The sequence below is a fragment of the Oncorhynchus keta genome, chromosome 12 (genome assembly GCF_023373465.1).
Source record: "Oncorhynchus keta strain PuntledgeMale-10-30-2019 chromosome 12, Oket_V2, whole genome shotgun sequence".
Taxonomy (NCBI): Eukaryota; Metazoa; Chordata; class Actinopteri; order Salmoniformes; family Salmonidae; genus Oncorhynchus; species Oncorhynchus keta.
The window spans coordinates 12,016,141-12,033,805 of record NC_068432.1 but is presented as its reverse complement, the minus strand read 5'-3'; the positions used below and the strand labels follow the sequence as shown (position 1 = coordinate 12,033,805).

The window sequence follows — 17,665 nt, the reverse complement described above, 5'->3', positions numbered from 1 at the left end:
CCAGTTATTAAATCCAAGGGTTCACATACTTTTCCTACCCTGCACTGTGAATGTTTACACTGTGTGTTCAATAAAGACATGAAAACGTATAATTGTTTGTGTGTTATTAGTTTAAGCAGACTGTTTGTCTATTGTTGTGACCTAGATGAAGATCAGATGCATTTTTATGACCTATTTATGCAGAAATCCAGGTATTTCCAAAGGCTTCACATACTTTTTCTTGACACTGTATTTACAGGTCAGTGCCAGTACCTTATTCAATCTGCAGGGGTACTGGAGTGGTTGAGGTGGGTTTATACATAAAAAAATGACTGGTTGTAAGATAAATGGCAACATTCACAAAGGGGCGACAGACGTTTTCTTGTTCTCATGTATTGTGAAAGCAAAAGAACATTCACACTCTCCTGCCTTCCCTTGCTAGCTAGTTGGCTGAACATAGCCTGCAAGCTAGTTAGCCTTTTTACCTTCCCACATCTCCATATTAAATAATCTGATTTATAATAAAATATTATGCCCTTGCAAATATTCTTATACTTGCCAGTAGGGCTGCACGATATGGGCAACAACGTCCAAACACTTATTGGAATCACAGAAATAGAATGATCACAGAGAAAATAGCACTAGGCTACAGTTGTTTTTACCTTTTCATAAAAGCATAGACTCAAAGTTATCACTTCAAAACAATACCTTTTAGAGGGATTCTAAAAAGGCTACAGTTTGGTTTATTGTTTGAACAGTTGCTGAGTTTATATTTGGTTATTAATGCAAAATAGGCTACTTTGATGCATAGCCTATATAGTTCAAATCAAGGAAGTGAGCTTACTTCATTGCCTACACATACACTGCCCCCATTCCTGTGCAATGAATTATACGTTGCCTTCCAAATTTGATGCGTGGCAGGAATCTGCCAAATTTTTGTGCGTACTTCAAGGAGCCGCCCCTTTTGTGACGAAAAATGACATTGTGACACTACCCTACGTGTCGAATCATCCGTCTCTGTAGGATATAAATCATCCTTAAGGGGTACTTAATGACTATTTGTCACATGTACACTAACAGTAAAACTCTTACTCACGGGCCCTGCCCAACAATGCAGAGAGAAAAATAAGAGAACTAATGGAAAATGTAGAAACATGAGTAATAAATACACAATTAGTGACGATGACTTGGCTATATACACAGGGTTCCAGTACTAAGTCAATGAGTAAGGATAACTTGGCTATATACATAGGGTTCCAGTACTGAGTAATGATAACTTGGCTATATACACAGGGTTCCAGTACTGAGTCAATGAGTAATGATGACTTGGCTATATACACAGGGTTCCAGTACTGAGTTGATGTGCAAGGTAATTGAGGTAGATATGTACATAGGTAGGTATAAAGTGACTAGGCAACAGGATAGATAATAAACAGTACCGGCTGCCTCACCAGCGGTCACGAGTCATGAAAGCAGTCAAATTCCACGTAACCGTTTAGTTAGGTAACTAGGCTTCTCCAAGCTCTGATGCTGCTGATGGTCATTAATTGCATACCAAACTTGCTAACTGCCTTGTACTCAGCACTCTATATTCCCTCTAATCACTCTGACATCAATGCAAATGTAATCGAAAATCTAATCAAACACTTCATGAGAGCCCATGAGCTTATGTTGCGCAACATTTCTATAGGCTATGCAATTGGGCGAGAAAACAGAGTGATGGCCTCTATTAAAAGGAGGATAATCCCATCAGCTATCTATTGGCTCGGCCTGCTATATTTATAGCCTACCTGGCTGGCATGAAAATGAACCACAGGAAAAGCGTTGTCTATTCGCTAGTTAGGTGCAGATATTACATGTATTTTTCCCCCTGCCCCTGTTTCGAGACTGGTGCATGATAGTGGTTCATTCTAAATCAAAACAAATTTCACACAAATATTATTTAATATCTGTAAAGCGATGACTTTTAAAATCAAGAATAGTCTGATGGATGACAATACTAGCCTATCACTTGTGAATGATATATTATCATTGGGAATGATGCCCAGCTTAAGGCAAGAAGCAATGCCTTTTTTGTGTGACTTTTTCTAATCATAGTCGCACACCTCATGTAGCCTAGCCCATAGGCCTATATGTTTTGATAAGGTTTATATCACAACTAAAGTGGCCAAATAACTTCTTAAAATGAAGCACATTAATCAGCTGTACAACGGGTGTAGAGCCTAACTGGCATACATACGCAGCGCGTGAGTTTCTAGTTTGGGGAAGATCATTTTCACCATATAAAAGCATTACATGCAAAACCGCATTACACTTTTGATAATGGTGTTTTCCCACTAATGAAAAATTTGCGCTTATAATGTGAAGAAATAGCCTAATAGTTTATCAACATTTAAGCTAAACGTTCTGATCTGTTACATCAGCCTCATTGCTTAAAACATTTTTTTTTTACCCTGTTTTTATCTTGTCTCGTCGCTACAACTCCTGTACGGACTCGGGAGAGACGAAGGTTTTTGCCACACAAAAGGGATGCATTATCAAGTGCTTCTGAAATTGTGAATGAGAGACCGACATGTGTACAGCCTGCGCAAAAAAACAAATCAGAGCTCATTTCTTTCAACCAAGTTATTTCAAATCATCGTTAGGTGCATCATGCAGCCTTACAATGTATTAATCATCTAAACATATAACCCAACATTTGTAGAACAACTAAAGTTACATTAATAACTCTAAATGAAGCATTACCTATTAACCGCTCAACACAGAATAGTGCGCACTCCCTCAAATTATTTGGAGAAAATATCATTTCTATTTTATTCAGCTTTGTTCAATTGTATTCTTCATTCTATAAAATAATATAAAATAATTCCATGGAATTCTAAGCAAATCTTGTCTGCTAAATGAACTAGTGTAGCCCACAGCCATATGGTATAGCCAGATCAGGACCTAACATAAGGACAACTCAGAGTATACTATTATTTTATTCTGAAATAGACTACATTTTCTTCACATTATGTTTCTTTAGACCTGTCTAAAATAAATCATGGTTTTATTGTGATGGTGTAGGCTATATTACATGGATTTATTGTGAAGGTGTAGGCTGTATTACATGGATTTATTGTGAATGTAACGGATGTAGGCTAGCTTAGTTAGCGGTGCGTGCTAAATAGCGTTTACGTCACTTGCTCATGGATTTATTGTGAACCTGTGCTTTATTACATGGAAGTGTGTAGGCTGTATTACATGGATTTATTGTGATGGTGTACTGTTACATGAAGGTGTAGGCTTTATTACATGGATTTATTGTGATGGTGTAGGCTGTATTACATGGATTTATTGTGATGGTGTAGGCTATATTACATGGATTTATTGTGATGGTGTAGGCTGTATTACATGGATTTATTGTGAAGGTGTAGGCTGTATTACATGGATTTATTGTGAAGTTGTAGGCTATATTACATGGATTTATTGTGAAGGTGTAGGCTGTATTACATGGATTTATTGTGAAGGTGTAGGCTCTATTACATGGATTTATTGTGATGGTGTAGGCTATATTACATGGATTTATTGTGAAGGTGTAGGCTGTATTACATGGATTTATTGTGAAGTTGTAGGCTTTATTACATGGATTTATTCAACTTTTTGAAATGTAGATGTTCCAAAGGTCTGGATCAGTGGCTTGCAGGCTATGTGTTGAAGCCAGGAGATGCTAAATGTGTTTATGCTAATTAACAGTCAATAACCGTAACGGCGACAGTTTTATTTATTTATTTATTTTGCCCTTTTTTCTCTCTCCCCAATTTCGTGGTATCCAATTGGTAGATACAGTGTTGTCCTATCGCTGCAACTCCTGTATGGACATTGGAGAGGAGAAGGTGGAGAGCCGTGCATCCTCCGAAAGACAAGCCGCCAAGCCGCACTGGTTCTTGACACAATGCTCGCTTAACCCGGAAGCCAGCTGCATCAATGTGTAGGAAGGTGTAGGAAACACCATACACCTGGTGACCCTGTCAGCGTGCATGCACCTGGCCCGCCACAGGAGTCTCTAGAGCACAATGGGACAAGGACATCCCGGCCGGCCAAACCCTCCCCTAACCCTGACAACGCTGGGCCAATTGTGTGCCGCCTCATGGACCTCCCGGTTGCGGCCGGCTGTGACACAGCCTGGGATCGAACCAGGATCTGTAGTAACACAGCTAGCACTGCGATGCAGTGCATTAGACCGGTGCACCACTCGGGAGGCCCTGATACTGACAGTTATTTACTTGACAATCACCAGCTGATGAAATTTCGTGACCGCCACAGCCCTAGCCGCAGTGTAAGTGATGAGTCAAGAGTTAGTGCAAAAAGCATCTATGCAGATAGTGGGGGTAGCTACACACTACCCTCTGTAGCGCCTTGCGGTCAAGTCAAGATGCCAAGTAGTTGCCATACCAAGCGGTGATGCAGCCAGTCAAGATGCTCTCAATGGTGCAGTTATATAACATTTTGAGGATCTGAGGGCTTATGCCAAATCTTTTCAGCTGTCTGAGAGGGAATAGGTGTTGTCGTGCCTTCTTCATGACTGTGTTGGTATGTGTAGATAATGATAATTCCTTAGTAATGTGGAAACTGAGGAACTTGAAGCTTTCGACCTGCTCGACTACAGCCCTATCGATGTGGATGGGGTCATGCTCGGCCCTCTATTTCCTGTAGTCCACAATCAGCTCCTTTGTCTTGCTGACGTTGAGGGAGAGGTTGTTGTTGTCCTGGCACCACACTGCCAGGTCACTAACCTCCTCCCTATAGTCATCGTCGTCGGTGATCAGGCCAACCACTATCGTATCGTCAGCAAATGTAATGCTAATGTTGAAGTCATGTGCAGCAACGCAGTTGTGGGTGAACAGGGAGTACAGGAGGAGACTAAGCACACACCCCTGAGGGGCCCCGTGTTGAAGGTAAGCATGGCGGATGTGTTGTTGCCTGCCCTCATCACCTGGGGGCGGCCTGTCAGGAAGTCCAGGATCCAGTTGTAGCGGGAGGTGTTCAGTCCCAGGGTCCTGAGCTTAGTGATGAACTTGGAGGGCACTATGGTGTTGACAGCTGAACTATAGTGAATGACCAGCATTCTCACATAAGTGTTACTCTTGTCCAGGTGGGAGAGGGCAGTGTAGAGTGCAATAGATATTGCATCATGTGTGGCTCTGTTGTGTGGTATGCGAATTGGAGTGGGTTTAGGGTGTCTAGGGTGATGGCTCACAGCCTTTCAAATAATTTCATAGCTACAGATGTGAGTTCTATGGGGCGATAGTCATTTAGCCAGGTTACCTTTGTTGTTCTTGGGCACAGGGACTGCTTGAAATATGTAGGTATTACAGACTGAGTCAGGGAGAGGTTGAAAATTTCACTAGCCAGCTGGTCAGCGCATGCTCTGAGTAGACGTCCTTGTAATCCATCTGGCCCTGTGGGCTTGTGAATGTTAACCTGTTTAAATGTCTTACTCACATCGGCTACAGAGAGCGAGATCACACAGCCATCCTGAACAGCTGGTGCTCTCATGCATGGTTCAGTGTTGCTTGCCTCGAAGCGAGCATAGGAGGAATTTAGCTTGTCTGGTAGGCTCGCTTCACTGGGCAGCTCGTGGCTGGGTTTTCCTTTGTAATCCGTGATAGTTTGCAAACCCTTCCACAGCCAATGACTGTCAGAGCCGCCGTAGTAGGATTCTATCTTAGTCCTGTATTAACATTTGGACTATTTGATGGATTGTCTGAAGCCGTAGCAATATTTCTTATAATCGTCCGGATTATTGTTTTGCTCCTTGATAGCAGCAGCTCTAGCCTTAAACTCAGTGTGTATGTGGTCCTTCTGTAGCTCAGTTGGTAGAGCATGGCGCTTGTAACGCCAGGGTAGTGGGTTCGATTCCCGGGACCACCCATACGTAGAATGTATGCACACATGACTGTAAGTCGCTTTGGATAAAAGCGTCTGCTAAATGGCATATATTATTATGTTGTATGTAATCCAAAGCTTCTGGTTGTGATATGTAGGTACGGTCACTGTGGGGATGACGTTGTCGATGCACTTATTAATGAAGCCAGTGACTGATGTAGTAAATTCCTCAATGTTATCGGATGAATCCCGGAACATATTCCATTCTATGCTAATTCCTATAGCTTAGCCTCCGCTTCATTGGACCACTTCCGTATTGAGCGCATCTCTGAAACTCCTTTTTTGAGTTTCTGCTTGTAAGCAGGATTTATGAGGGTAGAGTTATGGTCAGATTTGCCAAAATGGAAGGCGAGGGAGCGCTTTGTATGCGTTTCTGTGTGTGGAGTAAAGGTGATGTAGAGTTTTTTTTGCTTCTATTTACAGAGTTGACATGCTGGTAAAAAAAAATAGGTAAGACCGATTTCAGTCTTACCTCGGGGGAGCGGCGCCTCTTGATGTGCATTTTCTTGTTTGGTTATGGCCCTATACAGCTAGTTGAGTGCGGCCAGCATAGGTTTGTGGTGGTAAATAGACCGATACGAAAAATCTAGATATACTTACTTGGTAAAAAGTATGGTCTGCAGGTTATCATGAGGTACTCTAACTCGGGCAAGCAAAACCTCTAGACTTCCTTAACATTAAAGATTGTGCACCAGCTGTTTTTTAACAAAGACACACACCTTCCCCCTTAACCTTACCCAAAGCTGCCGTTTGGCCTTGACGATGCATAGAAAAACCAGCTAGATGTATGTTATCCATGTCCTTGTTTAGCCACGACTCAGAGAAACACAGGATATTACAGTTCTTCAGGTCCCGTTGATGGGATAGTCTTGATGGCTGCAGCTGCACTCAACCTGCTCCAAAACACACTCTCCACCATTTTGCCTTCTAGCCAACTCCCAATCACACATTTCGCTTCCATCCTCAGTCTATCCACCCCACACTTCTTGGCTCAGGTAGTGGCCAGACTGGCTTTGTTGTGTTGCCTCGCTGTTGTAAGGCACAGATGGCAGAAAGAAAAACCACCAGGGAAATGCCAACATCTAGGCCTGAGTGCTCTCTTTCTCTCTCTTTATGCCATAGGCAAAGTGAAATATTTCAGAGAATGAGATGCAGTCAATTTAAGGACTGCAGGAAATGATCATCGAGTCGTGCTATAATTTTCTGGCTATTGTTAGAGAATGTCTGAGCCAAGGTTGTCAGCGTTGCAGTAACTCTTTGAGACTCTTTTGAGGAACTGGGCTGACCCTCGGCCTATGGCTACTGCCAAGGCAGAAACGTCTGTCAGAGTTACTCGGATTGGGTGGGGAACACATATGTCAGCACTCCAGTTTAAATGTTAATGCACACGCTTCCTATGCTGCACCTCACATTCCCATGCCATCCTCAAACCAAAGTCAAGGGAGAACCTATTTTTTCCTCCTCTGTTTACAAAGTCATTCACATGTCCACATGTCAAATCAATGTGGCAGGTGTTGACACCTAGTGCCTGTCATCCCCTCTGTTTCTTGTAGTTGTTTGAAGTGGACAGGTTCAGTTTGATGGCACAGGGTAGATGAAAAACAAAATGATTTGAGGAACAGAACCAGAATTGAAAACGAAAGTGATATATACTGTTCAGGAACAGAACCGTTATTTTTTAAAGCATGGGAATCGGTTAATAGCATTTCTTTATGTTCCAGGCATTTTTTTCAGGCCCACAAAAATTACAATAAAGCACCTATGCAAAGCCCTCACTTTGTCACTCAAATGTATTCCAGTGTCTGCCGGCCAGTGGGTGTGTGTGTAGGCTACCTGCCCTTCCCCTATGAAGCATAGCTGTAGCCTGACTTTACAATCATGATTCAGAGGTTAGTGAGAGATGTTTAAAATAATAGATTCACTTTTTCAATGTTAGTTAAGGATGCTATGTTATCACGTTTCGCATTGGATTTATTAACTACAAAAATATGTTTTTTAATTTTAGTGCTGCTCTGCACGCACATGCTTGTTAGCTAGCTAGCAAGAACTCAGAATTTCAAAGACATTCAAAGTTCCTCCATAGAAGCCGCTCCTCAGTAAGTATAATTCTGTGGGCCTAATTCAGATAATGCATGTCATAACAAGATGGCCAGCGCTTCAAGGCAAGCTTCCTCAATTCTCTCGCTCTCTCCTCGCCTGAAAAATCTCAGTTGCATCTTGCGCCCTACACTGTGACTAGCAGGACAATGTGTTTGTCTTTCAGTATGATTAAACCATATTGTTTACGGCAAAATAAAATTGTATTTTAACAACTTTCCTATACAAATTAAATCGCTTAAACCGCCCCATGGCAAGCTGCTCTATCAGCACTGATTGGTGAAGTGAATTTAATGTCGAGCTAAATGAAAAAGGTTTAAAAACCTGTACTTTTTTCCGGTTTTAACCGGCTTCCCACTTTCACATGTCTGATACTGATGTAGGCTTAGTGGGCATGTACCAGGGGATGTAGCCCCATGACAGTACTGACATTTGATTCTCGTCTGATATGAGGCTCATGCCAGCATGCAGTACATGGAGTAAAGACCTCATGTTGCTGTGTCTGGTCTGTCTGTGGTGCTGTAGACTCCGCAGAGGGCCATCTCATCTTGACCCATGTGTCTGAGCCAAGGCAGTGGATGGATGGAGGGAGGGAGCTGGGCACCTGCTGTTGGGGAGACAGCCGGGATGGAGGGAGGAGGGAAGAGGGAATTATATCTGTATCCTCCTGCTGCTTCCCCGGTTTCTCCTCAGTGGAAGGAGACTGGGCAATTGCAAAGTGAGCATTATTGCGTGATGCTTCAGGTTATTTAGGATGTGCCTTATGTTTTCCCAAAGGAGTTCAACAGTTGACACGCATTTAATCATCTATATCGAAATTGTTAGTTGGTCCTCAAAGAATTCTTGTTTAACAAGTGTAAAAGCATGTTATAGTTTGTTTCTTCCCTCTGCTATCAATCAGGGTCTTGAAAAATGTAATTCATCATTTCTGTATAAATGGCCCAGTACAAGAATCAAGTGGTACTGTGGTGTAGCATATAGCCTATAGTTGTACATTTACATTTACATTTAAGTCATTTAGCAGACGCTCTTATCCAGAGCGACTTACAAATTGGTGCATACACCTTATAACAACCAGTGGAACAGCCACTTGCATCTAAATCTTGTTGGGGGGGAGAAGGGTGGGGGGGTGAGAAGGATTACTTACCCTTACTTACCCTATCCTAGGTATTCCTTGAAGAGGTGGGGTTTCAGGTGTCTCCGGAAGGTGGTGATTGACTCCGCTGTCCTGGCGTCGTGAGGGAGTTTGTTCCACCATTGGGGGGCCAGAGCAGCGAACAGTTTTGACTGGGCTGAGCGGGAACTGTACTTCCTCAGTGGTAGGGAGGCGAGCAGGCCAGAGGTGGATGAACGCAGTGCCCTTGTTTGGGTGTAGGGCCTGATCAGAGCCTGGAGGTACTGAGGTGCCATTCCCCTCACAGCTCCGTAGGCAAGCACCATGGTCTTGTAGCGGATGCGAGCTTCAACTGGAAGCCAGTGGAGAGAGCGGAGGAGCGGGGTGACGTGAGAGAACTTGGGAAGGTTGAACACCAGACGGGCTGCGGCGTTCTGGATGAGTTGTAGGGGTTTAATGGCACAGGCAGGGAGCCCAGCCAACAGCGAGTTGCAGTAATCAAGACGGGAGATGACAAGTGCCTGGATTAGGACCTGCGCCGCTTCCTGTGTGAGGCAGGGTCGTACTCTGCGGATGTTGTAGAGCATGAACCTACAGGAACGGGACACCGCCTTGATGTTAGTTGAGAACGTCAGGGTGTTGTCCAGGATCACGCCAAGGTTCTTAGCGCTCTGGGAGGAGGACACAATGGAGTTGTCAACCGTGATGGCGAGATCATGGAACGGGCAGTCCTTCCCCGGGAGGAAGAGGAGCTCCGTCTTGCTGAGGTTCAGCTTGAGGTGGTGATCCGTCATCCACACTGATATGTCTGCCAGACATGCAGAGATGCGATTCGCCACCTGGTCATCAGAAGGGGGAAAGGAGAAGATTAATTGTGTGTCGTCTGCATAGCAATGATAGGAGAGACCATGTGAGGTTATGACAGAGCCAAGTGACTTGGTGTATAGCGAGAATAAGATGAGGTATTGCTGAATTAGGGCATATATGTAGATTGCTGTGTTAGCAAATATTGAAAAAGACTTGCCCTAGAGAGGGTTGCACACAGTAGAGTACGCTTATGTTTTTGTCCTCGTCTTTTTAAGAGTGACATTTTCAAAGGGAAAGATTTCCCTAGAAATGTGCATTTGTGCAATAAGACCTGTAGTCATAGACATTGGCTTTTGACTCCTGCTCATTTGAAGGTATTATCTGAAATATGCAAATCACATGATAATTGTTGAAACCCCAAACCCCTTGTCTAACTGGTTGCATCTTATACGAAGCTTTGAGATTGTCACGACCCGTTAGCTGTTTCCCTGCTTTCAAGGTCACGGTCTCTTCCCTTTGACTCCCCCAGTCTCCTCACTGTCCCCTCACAATCCCAGCCATCTGCCATGCTGTCCCATCTGTGGGCCGCAGTCCCACCTCCAATAAGCCATCTAAGCAACTTATCTACAGTCTGTAGTGAATAAGTACACTATATATACAAAGGTATGTGGACACCCTTTTTCAGCCACACACGTTGCTGACAGGTGTATGAAATCTAGCACACAGCCATGCAATCTCCACCAACAAACATTGGCAGTAGAATGGCCTTAATGAAGAGCTCAGTGACTTTAAACTGGCCCCGTCATAGGATGCCACCTTTCCAACAAGTCACTTAGTCAAATTTCTGCCTTGCTACAGCTGCGCCGGTCAACTGTAAGTGCTGTTATTGTGAAGTGGAAACGTCTAGGGGCAATAATGGCCCAGCCACAAAGTGGTAAGCCACACAAGCTCACAGAACGGGAACACTGAAGCACGTAGCGTGTAAAAATAGTCTGTCCTCGGTTGCAACACTCACTACCGAGTTCCAAACTGCCTCTGGAAGCAACATCAATCAGCACAAGAACTGTTTGTTGGGAGCTTCATGAAATGGGTTTCCATGGCCAAGCAGCCGCACACAAGATCACCATGCGCAATGCCAAGTGTCGGCTGGAGTGGTGTAAACACCATTGAAGCAGTGGAAACACATTCTCTGGAGTGATGAATCACACTTCCCCATTAACAGGCCAATAGACAAATCTGGGTTTGGCAGATGCCAGGAGAACGCTTCCTGCCCGAATGCATAGTGCTCTAAAGTTTGGTGGACTGTTTTTTATGGTTCGGTCTAGCCCCTTAGTTCCAGTGAAGGGAAATCTTAATGCTACAGCATACAATGACATTCTAGACGATTCTGTGCTTCACTTCATGGCAACAGTTTGGAGAAGGCCATTTCCTGTTTCGGGATGACAATGCCCCGGTGCACAAAGTGAAGTCTATACAGAAATGGTTTGTTGATCGGTGGGGAAGAACTTGACTGGCCTGCACAGAGCTCTCTACTCAACCCCATCTAACACCTCTGGGATGAATTGGAATACCGACTGAGAGCCAGGCCTATTCGCCCAACATCAGTGCCCAACCTCACTAATGCGGTTCTGACTGAATGGAAGCAAGTCCCCGCAGTGATGTTCCAACATCTAGTGGAAAGCCTTCCCAGAAGAGTGGAGGCTGTTGAAGCACCAATTAATGCCAATGATTCTGGAATGATCGGTTTTACGAGCAGGTGTCCACATACCTTTGATCATGTAGTGTATGATAATTCAATAAAAAAATATTATTCATCTCTGAGGGACAATTATTACTAGCAGGCACAAGCTGACAACAATGTAATGAATACATCAAGAAAGACTGTGCAATGTACATTAGACAAATAGCAATACAATGCTATAGACTACAATGCCTTCAGAAAGTAATCACACCTCTTAACTTATTCCACATTTTGAATAAAATTTCTCAGTTATCTACACACAGTACCCCATAAAGACAAAGTGAAAACACATTTTTAGAAATATTAGCACATACAGTTGAAGTCAGAAGTGTACATACACTTAGGTTGGAGTCATTAGAACTCGTTTTTCAACCACTCCACAAATTTCTTGTTAACAAACTATAGTTTTGGCAAGTCGGTTAGGGCATCTACTTTGTGCATGACACAAGGACTTTTTCCAACTATTTGTTGACAGACAAATTATTTCACTTGTAATTCACTGTATCACAATTCCAGTGGGTCAGAAGTTTACATACACTAAGTTGAATGTGCCTTTAAACAGCTTGGAAAATTACAGAGAACGATGTCATGGCTTTCGAAGCTTCTGATAAGCTAATTGACATCATTTGAGTCATTGGAGTTGTACCTGTGGATGTATTCCAAGGCCTACCTTTAAACTCAGTGCCTCTTTGCTTGACATCATGGGAAAATCAAAAGAAATCAGCTAAGACCTCAGAAAAAAAGTTGTAGACCTCTACAAGTCTGGTTCATCCATGGGAGCAATTTCCAAACGCCTGAAGGTACCACGTTCATCTGTAAAAACAATAGTACGCAAGTATAAACACCATGGGACCATGCAGCCGTCATACCGCTCAGGAAGGAGACGCGTTCCGTTCCGTCTCTTAGAGATCAATGCACATTGGTGCGAAAAGTGCAAATCAGTCCCAGAACAACAGCAAAGGACCTGGAGGAAACGGGTACAAAAGTATTTATATCCACAGTAAAACGAGTCCTATATCGACATAACCTGAAAGGCCGCTCAGCAAGGAAGAAGCCACTGCTTCAAAACCACCATAAAAAAAGCCAGGCTACGGTTTGCAACTGCACATGGGGACAAAGATCATACTTTTTGGAGAAATTTCCTCTGGTCTGATGAAACAAAAATAGAACTGTTCGCCATAATGACCATCGTTATGTTTGGAGGAAAAAGATGGAGGCTTGCAAGCCGAAGAACACCATCCATGTTGTGGGGGTGCTTTGCTGCAGGAGGGACTGGTGCACTTCATAAAATAGATGGCATCATGAGGAAAGAAAATTATGTGGATATATTGAAGCAACATCTCAAGATATCAGTCAGGAAGTTAAAGCTTGGTCGCAAATGGGTCTTCCAAATGGACAATGACCCTAAGCATACTTACAACTTTGTGGCAAAATGGCTTAAGGACAACAAAGTCAAGATATTGGAGTGGCCATCACAAAGCCGTGACCTCAATTCCTATAGAACATTTGTGGGCAGAACTGAAAAAGCGTGTGCGAGCAAGGAGGCCTACATGCCTGACTCAGTTACACCAGCTCTGTCAGGAGGAATGGGCCAGAATTCACCCATCTTGTTGTGGTTAGCTTGTGGAAGGCTATCTGAAATGTTTGACCCAAGTTAAACAATTTAAAGACAATGCTACCGAATACTAATTGAGTTTATGTAAACTTCTGACCCTCTGGGAATGTGATGAAAGAAATACAAGCTGAATTAAATAATTCTCTCTAAGATTATTCTGACATTTCACATTCTTAAAATAAAGTGTTGATCCTAACTGACCTAAGACAGGAATTTTTTACTAGGATTAAATGTCAGGAATTGTGAAAAACGGAGTTTAAATGTATTTGGCTAAAGTGTATGTAAACTTCCGACTTCAACTGTATGTTGTTCCTGCTGTGTAGAGCTACAGCTGGGTTGACTGCTGTGGCTGCAGTGCTGTCTGCCACAGTCTGCCACGGGCACAGGCCATCTCGCTGGCTGGGGAGGAGGCACAGACATAAACAGCAGCTGTCTAGGAGACACTGTCATGTCCTCCCCCCAAAAAACACAGGTCACTGATGATAATAAATAATTGCCTGACTGAAAGTTCCGACTTCAAACTGACCTGTGAGAACTCCCTTTTTCAGAGAAGTGAGTGTATTGTATGATTTGATTTGATTTGGTGTTTGACACCGGCTCTTTGCAGGCAATGTTAATAGCAGCTGTTGTCTGCCATTTCAGAAAACAGGACAGTGTAGGCTCCTGTAAAGGGAGTGGCTTTTATTGACCTTTTCCTGGGTGGCTGATGATTGAAGCCCCTGTTTTTGTGCCTTCTTTTTGATCTGATAAAGTAATGTTACTGTTACTATTTGTATTTTGTGTGTTAAGAACTGAGATGTCTGACCAGCCTGTGTTCATCTCTGTCCTCCAGGGTGAAGAAGGACCCCCCAGTCTGGAGTATATCCAGGCCAAGGACTTGTTCCCTCCGAAAGAGCTGGTCAAGGAGGACGACAGCCTCCAGGTGGGTGACTGAGAACACACACAGGCACGTGTGCCCACACCAGTTCACACACATACATAGAAACACTCACACTTACAGGAACGCTCGGGCTTGCATACACACATGCATATACACACACACACACACACACCGCAGACAGACGATGACTCATGATGTGGGTTGAAGTCAAACTCAATAATAATAGCAATGGAAGTAACACCTATAATTAATTTCACAATCTCAATGTTCCTCAGGTTTAGCTGGGTGTGTTGTAGTGTAGTAATGTGTTGTTTTTCTGAATTGTTGTAGTTTCCTAAAGGGATGGGTTACTCTGCATTAGACACATACATTTGTATTTGTATTTACTATGGATGCTGCTGCCAAGGCTACTCTTCCTGGGATCCAGCAAAATGAAGGCAGTTATACATTTTAAAACATTACAATACATACAGATTTCACAACATATTAACTGTGTGCCCCTGAGACCCTACTCTACTACAACATATCTATAAAAGACATGTGTATGTGCGTGTATAGTGCGTATGTTAGAGTGTTTGTATTCATGTGTCTATGTTTGTATTGCTTCACAGTCCTCACTGTTCCATAAGGTGTATTTTTATCTGTTTTTTAAATCTAATTTTACTGCTTGCATGAGTTACTTGATGTGGAATAGAGTTCTGTGTAGTCATGGTTCTATGTAGTACTGTGTGCCTCCGATAGTCTGTCCTGGACTTGGGGGACTGTGAAGAGACCTCTGGTGTCTTGTGGGGTATACATGGGTGTCCGAGCTGTGTGCCAGTAGCTTGGTACATTCAACGTGTCGATACCTTTCACAAATACAAGTATTGATGAAGTCAATCTCTCCTCGACTTTGAGCCAGGAGAGATTGACATGCATATTATTCATGTTTGCTCTCTGTATACATCCAAGGGCCAGCCGTGCTGCCCTGTTCTGAGCCAATTGCAATTTTCCTAAGTCCCTCTTTGTGCCACCTGACCACACGACTGAAAAGTAGTCCAGGTGCGACAAAACTAAAGCATGTAGGACCTGCCTTGTTGATAGTGTTGTTAAGAAAGCAACGATATAGACAGACTTCTCCCCATTCTAGCTTCTGTTGTATCAATATTTTTTGACCATGACAGTTTACAATCCAGGGCTACTCCAAGCAGTTCAGTGTCCTCAACTCGCTCAATTTCCACATGATTTATTACAATATTTAGTTAAGGTTTAGGGTTTAGTTAATGATTTGTACCAAATAAAATGCTTTTATTTTTTAAATATTTAGGACAAACTTATTCCTTGCCACCAATTCTGAAACTAACTGCATCTCTTTGTTAAGTTTGCTGTCATTTCAGTCGCTGTGGTAGCTGATGTGTATAGTGTTGAGTCATCCGTATACATAGACTCACTGGTTTTCCTCAAAGCCAGTGGCATGTCGTTAGTAAAGATTGAAAAAAGACAGCTGCCCTGAGGAATTCCTGATTCTCCCTGGATTTTGTTGGAGAGCCTTCCATTAAAGAACACCCTCTGTGTTCTGTTAGACAGGTCACTCTTTATCCACAATGTAGCAGGGGGTGTAAAGACATAACACATACGTCTTTCAGGCAGCAGACTATGATCGATAATGTGAAAAGCTGCACTGAGTTCTGACAAAACAGCTCCAAAAATATTTGTATCATCAATTTCTCTCAGCCAATCATCAGTCATTTGTGTAAGTGCTGAGCATGTTGAATGTCCTTTTCCTATAGGGGTGCTGAAAGTCTGTTGTAAATTTGTTTACTGTAAAATAGCATTGTATCTGGTCAAACACTAATTTTTCCAAACATTTACTAAGGGTTGGTAACAGGCCGATTGGTCGGCTATTTGGGCCAGTAAAGGGGGCTTTACTATTCTTAGGTAGGCGAATAACTTTTGCTTCCCTCCAGGCCTGAGGATACACACTTTCTAGTAGGCTTAAATTGAAGATATGGCAAATAGTGTGCCAATATCGTCTGCTATTATCATCAGTAATTTTCCATCTAGATTGTCAGACCCTTCCTGCTTGCCATTGTTGATAGACAACAATCATTTCTTCACCTCTTCCACACTTAACGGAATTCAAAAGTACAATTCCTGTCTTTCATAATTTGGTCAGATAGACTTGGATGTGTAGTGTCTGCGTTTGTTCCTGGCATTTCATGCCTGTTTGCTAATCTTGCCAATGAAAAAATAATTAAAGTAGTTGGCAATATCAGTGGGTTTTGTGACGAATGAGCCATCTGATTCAGTGAATGATGTAGTGGTGTTTGCCTTTTTGCCCAAAATTTCATTTTAGGTGCTCCAAAGCTTTTTACTATTATTCTTTGTAATTTATCTTTGTTTCATAGTGTAGTTTCATCTTTTGATTCAGTTTATTCAGATTATTTCTCAATTTGCAGTACGTTTTCCAATTGAATGTGCAGCTAGACTTATTCACCATTCCTTTTGCCTCATCATACCATACCATTTTTCAATTCCTCATAAATCGACAGGGATTTAACTGTTTTTACAGTCAATTTCTTAATGGGTGCATGCTTATTAGTAATTGGGATAAGCAATTTCATTAAAGTGCCAAGTGCAGCGTCTGATTGCTTGCCATTACACACTGTGCTGTGTATAACTACACCTGGTAGGTTGATTGATGACCTGAACCAGGTTGCAGGCACTAGTTACAGTTTGAAGCTTTCTCTTGAGTGGGCAGCCTGATGAAAGCTAGTCAATATTTAAATCACCCAGAAGATATACTTCTCTATGGATATCACATACATTATCAAGCATTTCACACATGTTATCCAGATACTGACTGTTAGTACATGGTGGTCTATAGCAGCTTCCCACCAGAATGGGCTTTAGGTGAGGCAGATGAACCTTTAGCCATATTACTTCAACAGTATTTAACATGAGATCCTCTCTAACTTTGCAGTATTTTGTTTTTTGTGTGTTATTTCTTACATTATTAGCCAGCAAGTTTTTGTGTTTTTACGTACAGTTGGAAATAACTTTTTGATATTAGAGTGGCAGTAACTCACCAGCATTACGACCAAGAATATGACTTTCCCGAACTGGATTCTTTGTTCGTACCACCCATGGCAATTGAACTTATCACAAGCATTTTGCTACACCCCCAATACCATCTGCATGTGACCAATAACATTTGATTGGACTTTTCTGTAGATCTTATAACCATGTATTGCTACCACTGTATCATCAAAGGTATTATCGAAGTGAGTTTCAGAGATTGTCAGAATATGAATGTCATCTTTTACTAGCAAATTATTGATTTCATGAACCTCGTTTCTTAAGCTAAATATGTTAACGTGGGATATTTTAAACACTTTCTTGCTTTATTGGGAAGTTTAGCAGAGGTAGACATGCTTAGGTTATTTTTTATTCATGCAGGGTGAGCTGCACACAGTGGACTTCCTACTAGGCCACACAACCTTCGTGCTGTATTACTCTGGGCAT

At 42.5% G+C, this 17,665-nt stretch overlaps 1 protein-coding gene across 7 annotated transcripts in view; it reads left to right on the top strand.

Moving 5' to 3' along the window:
* The window catches only part of LOC118391766 (myotubularin-related protein 4), a 184,755-nt gene that overhangs the window by 100,973 nt on the left and 66,117 nt on the right, over window positions 1–17,665 (top strand). For all 7 annotated transcript variants that reach the window (XM_052457744.1, XM_052457743.1, XM_052457742.1 and 4 more), the window contains one exon: window positions 14,114–14,203. In XM_052457744.1, the coding sequence (XP_052313704.1) occupies window positions 14,114–14,203 (90 nt within the window). The remainder of the gene's footprint in view (window positions 1–14,113; window positions 14,204–17,665) is intronic.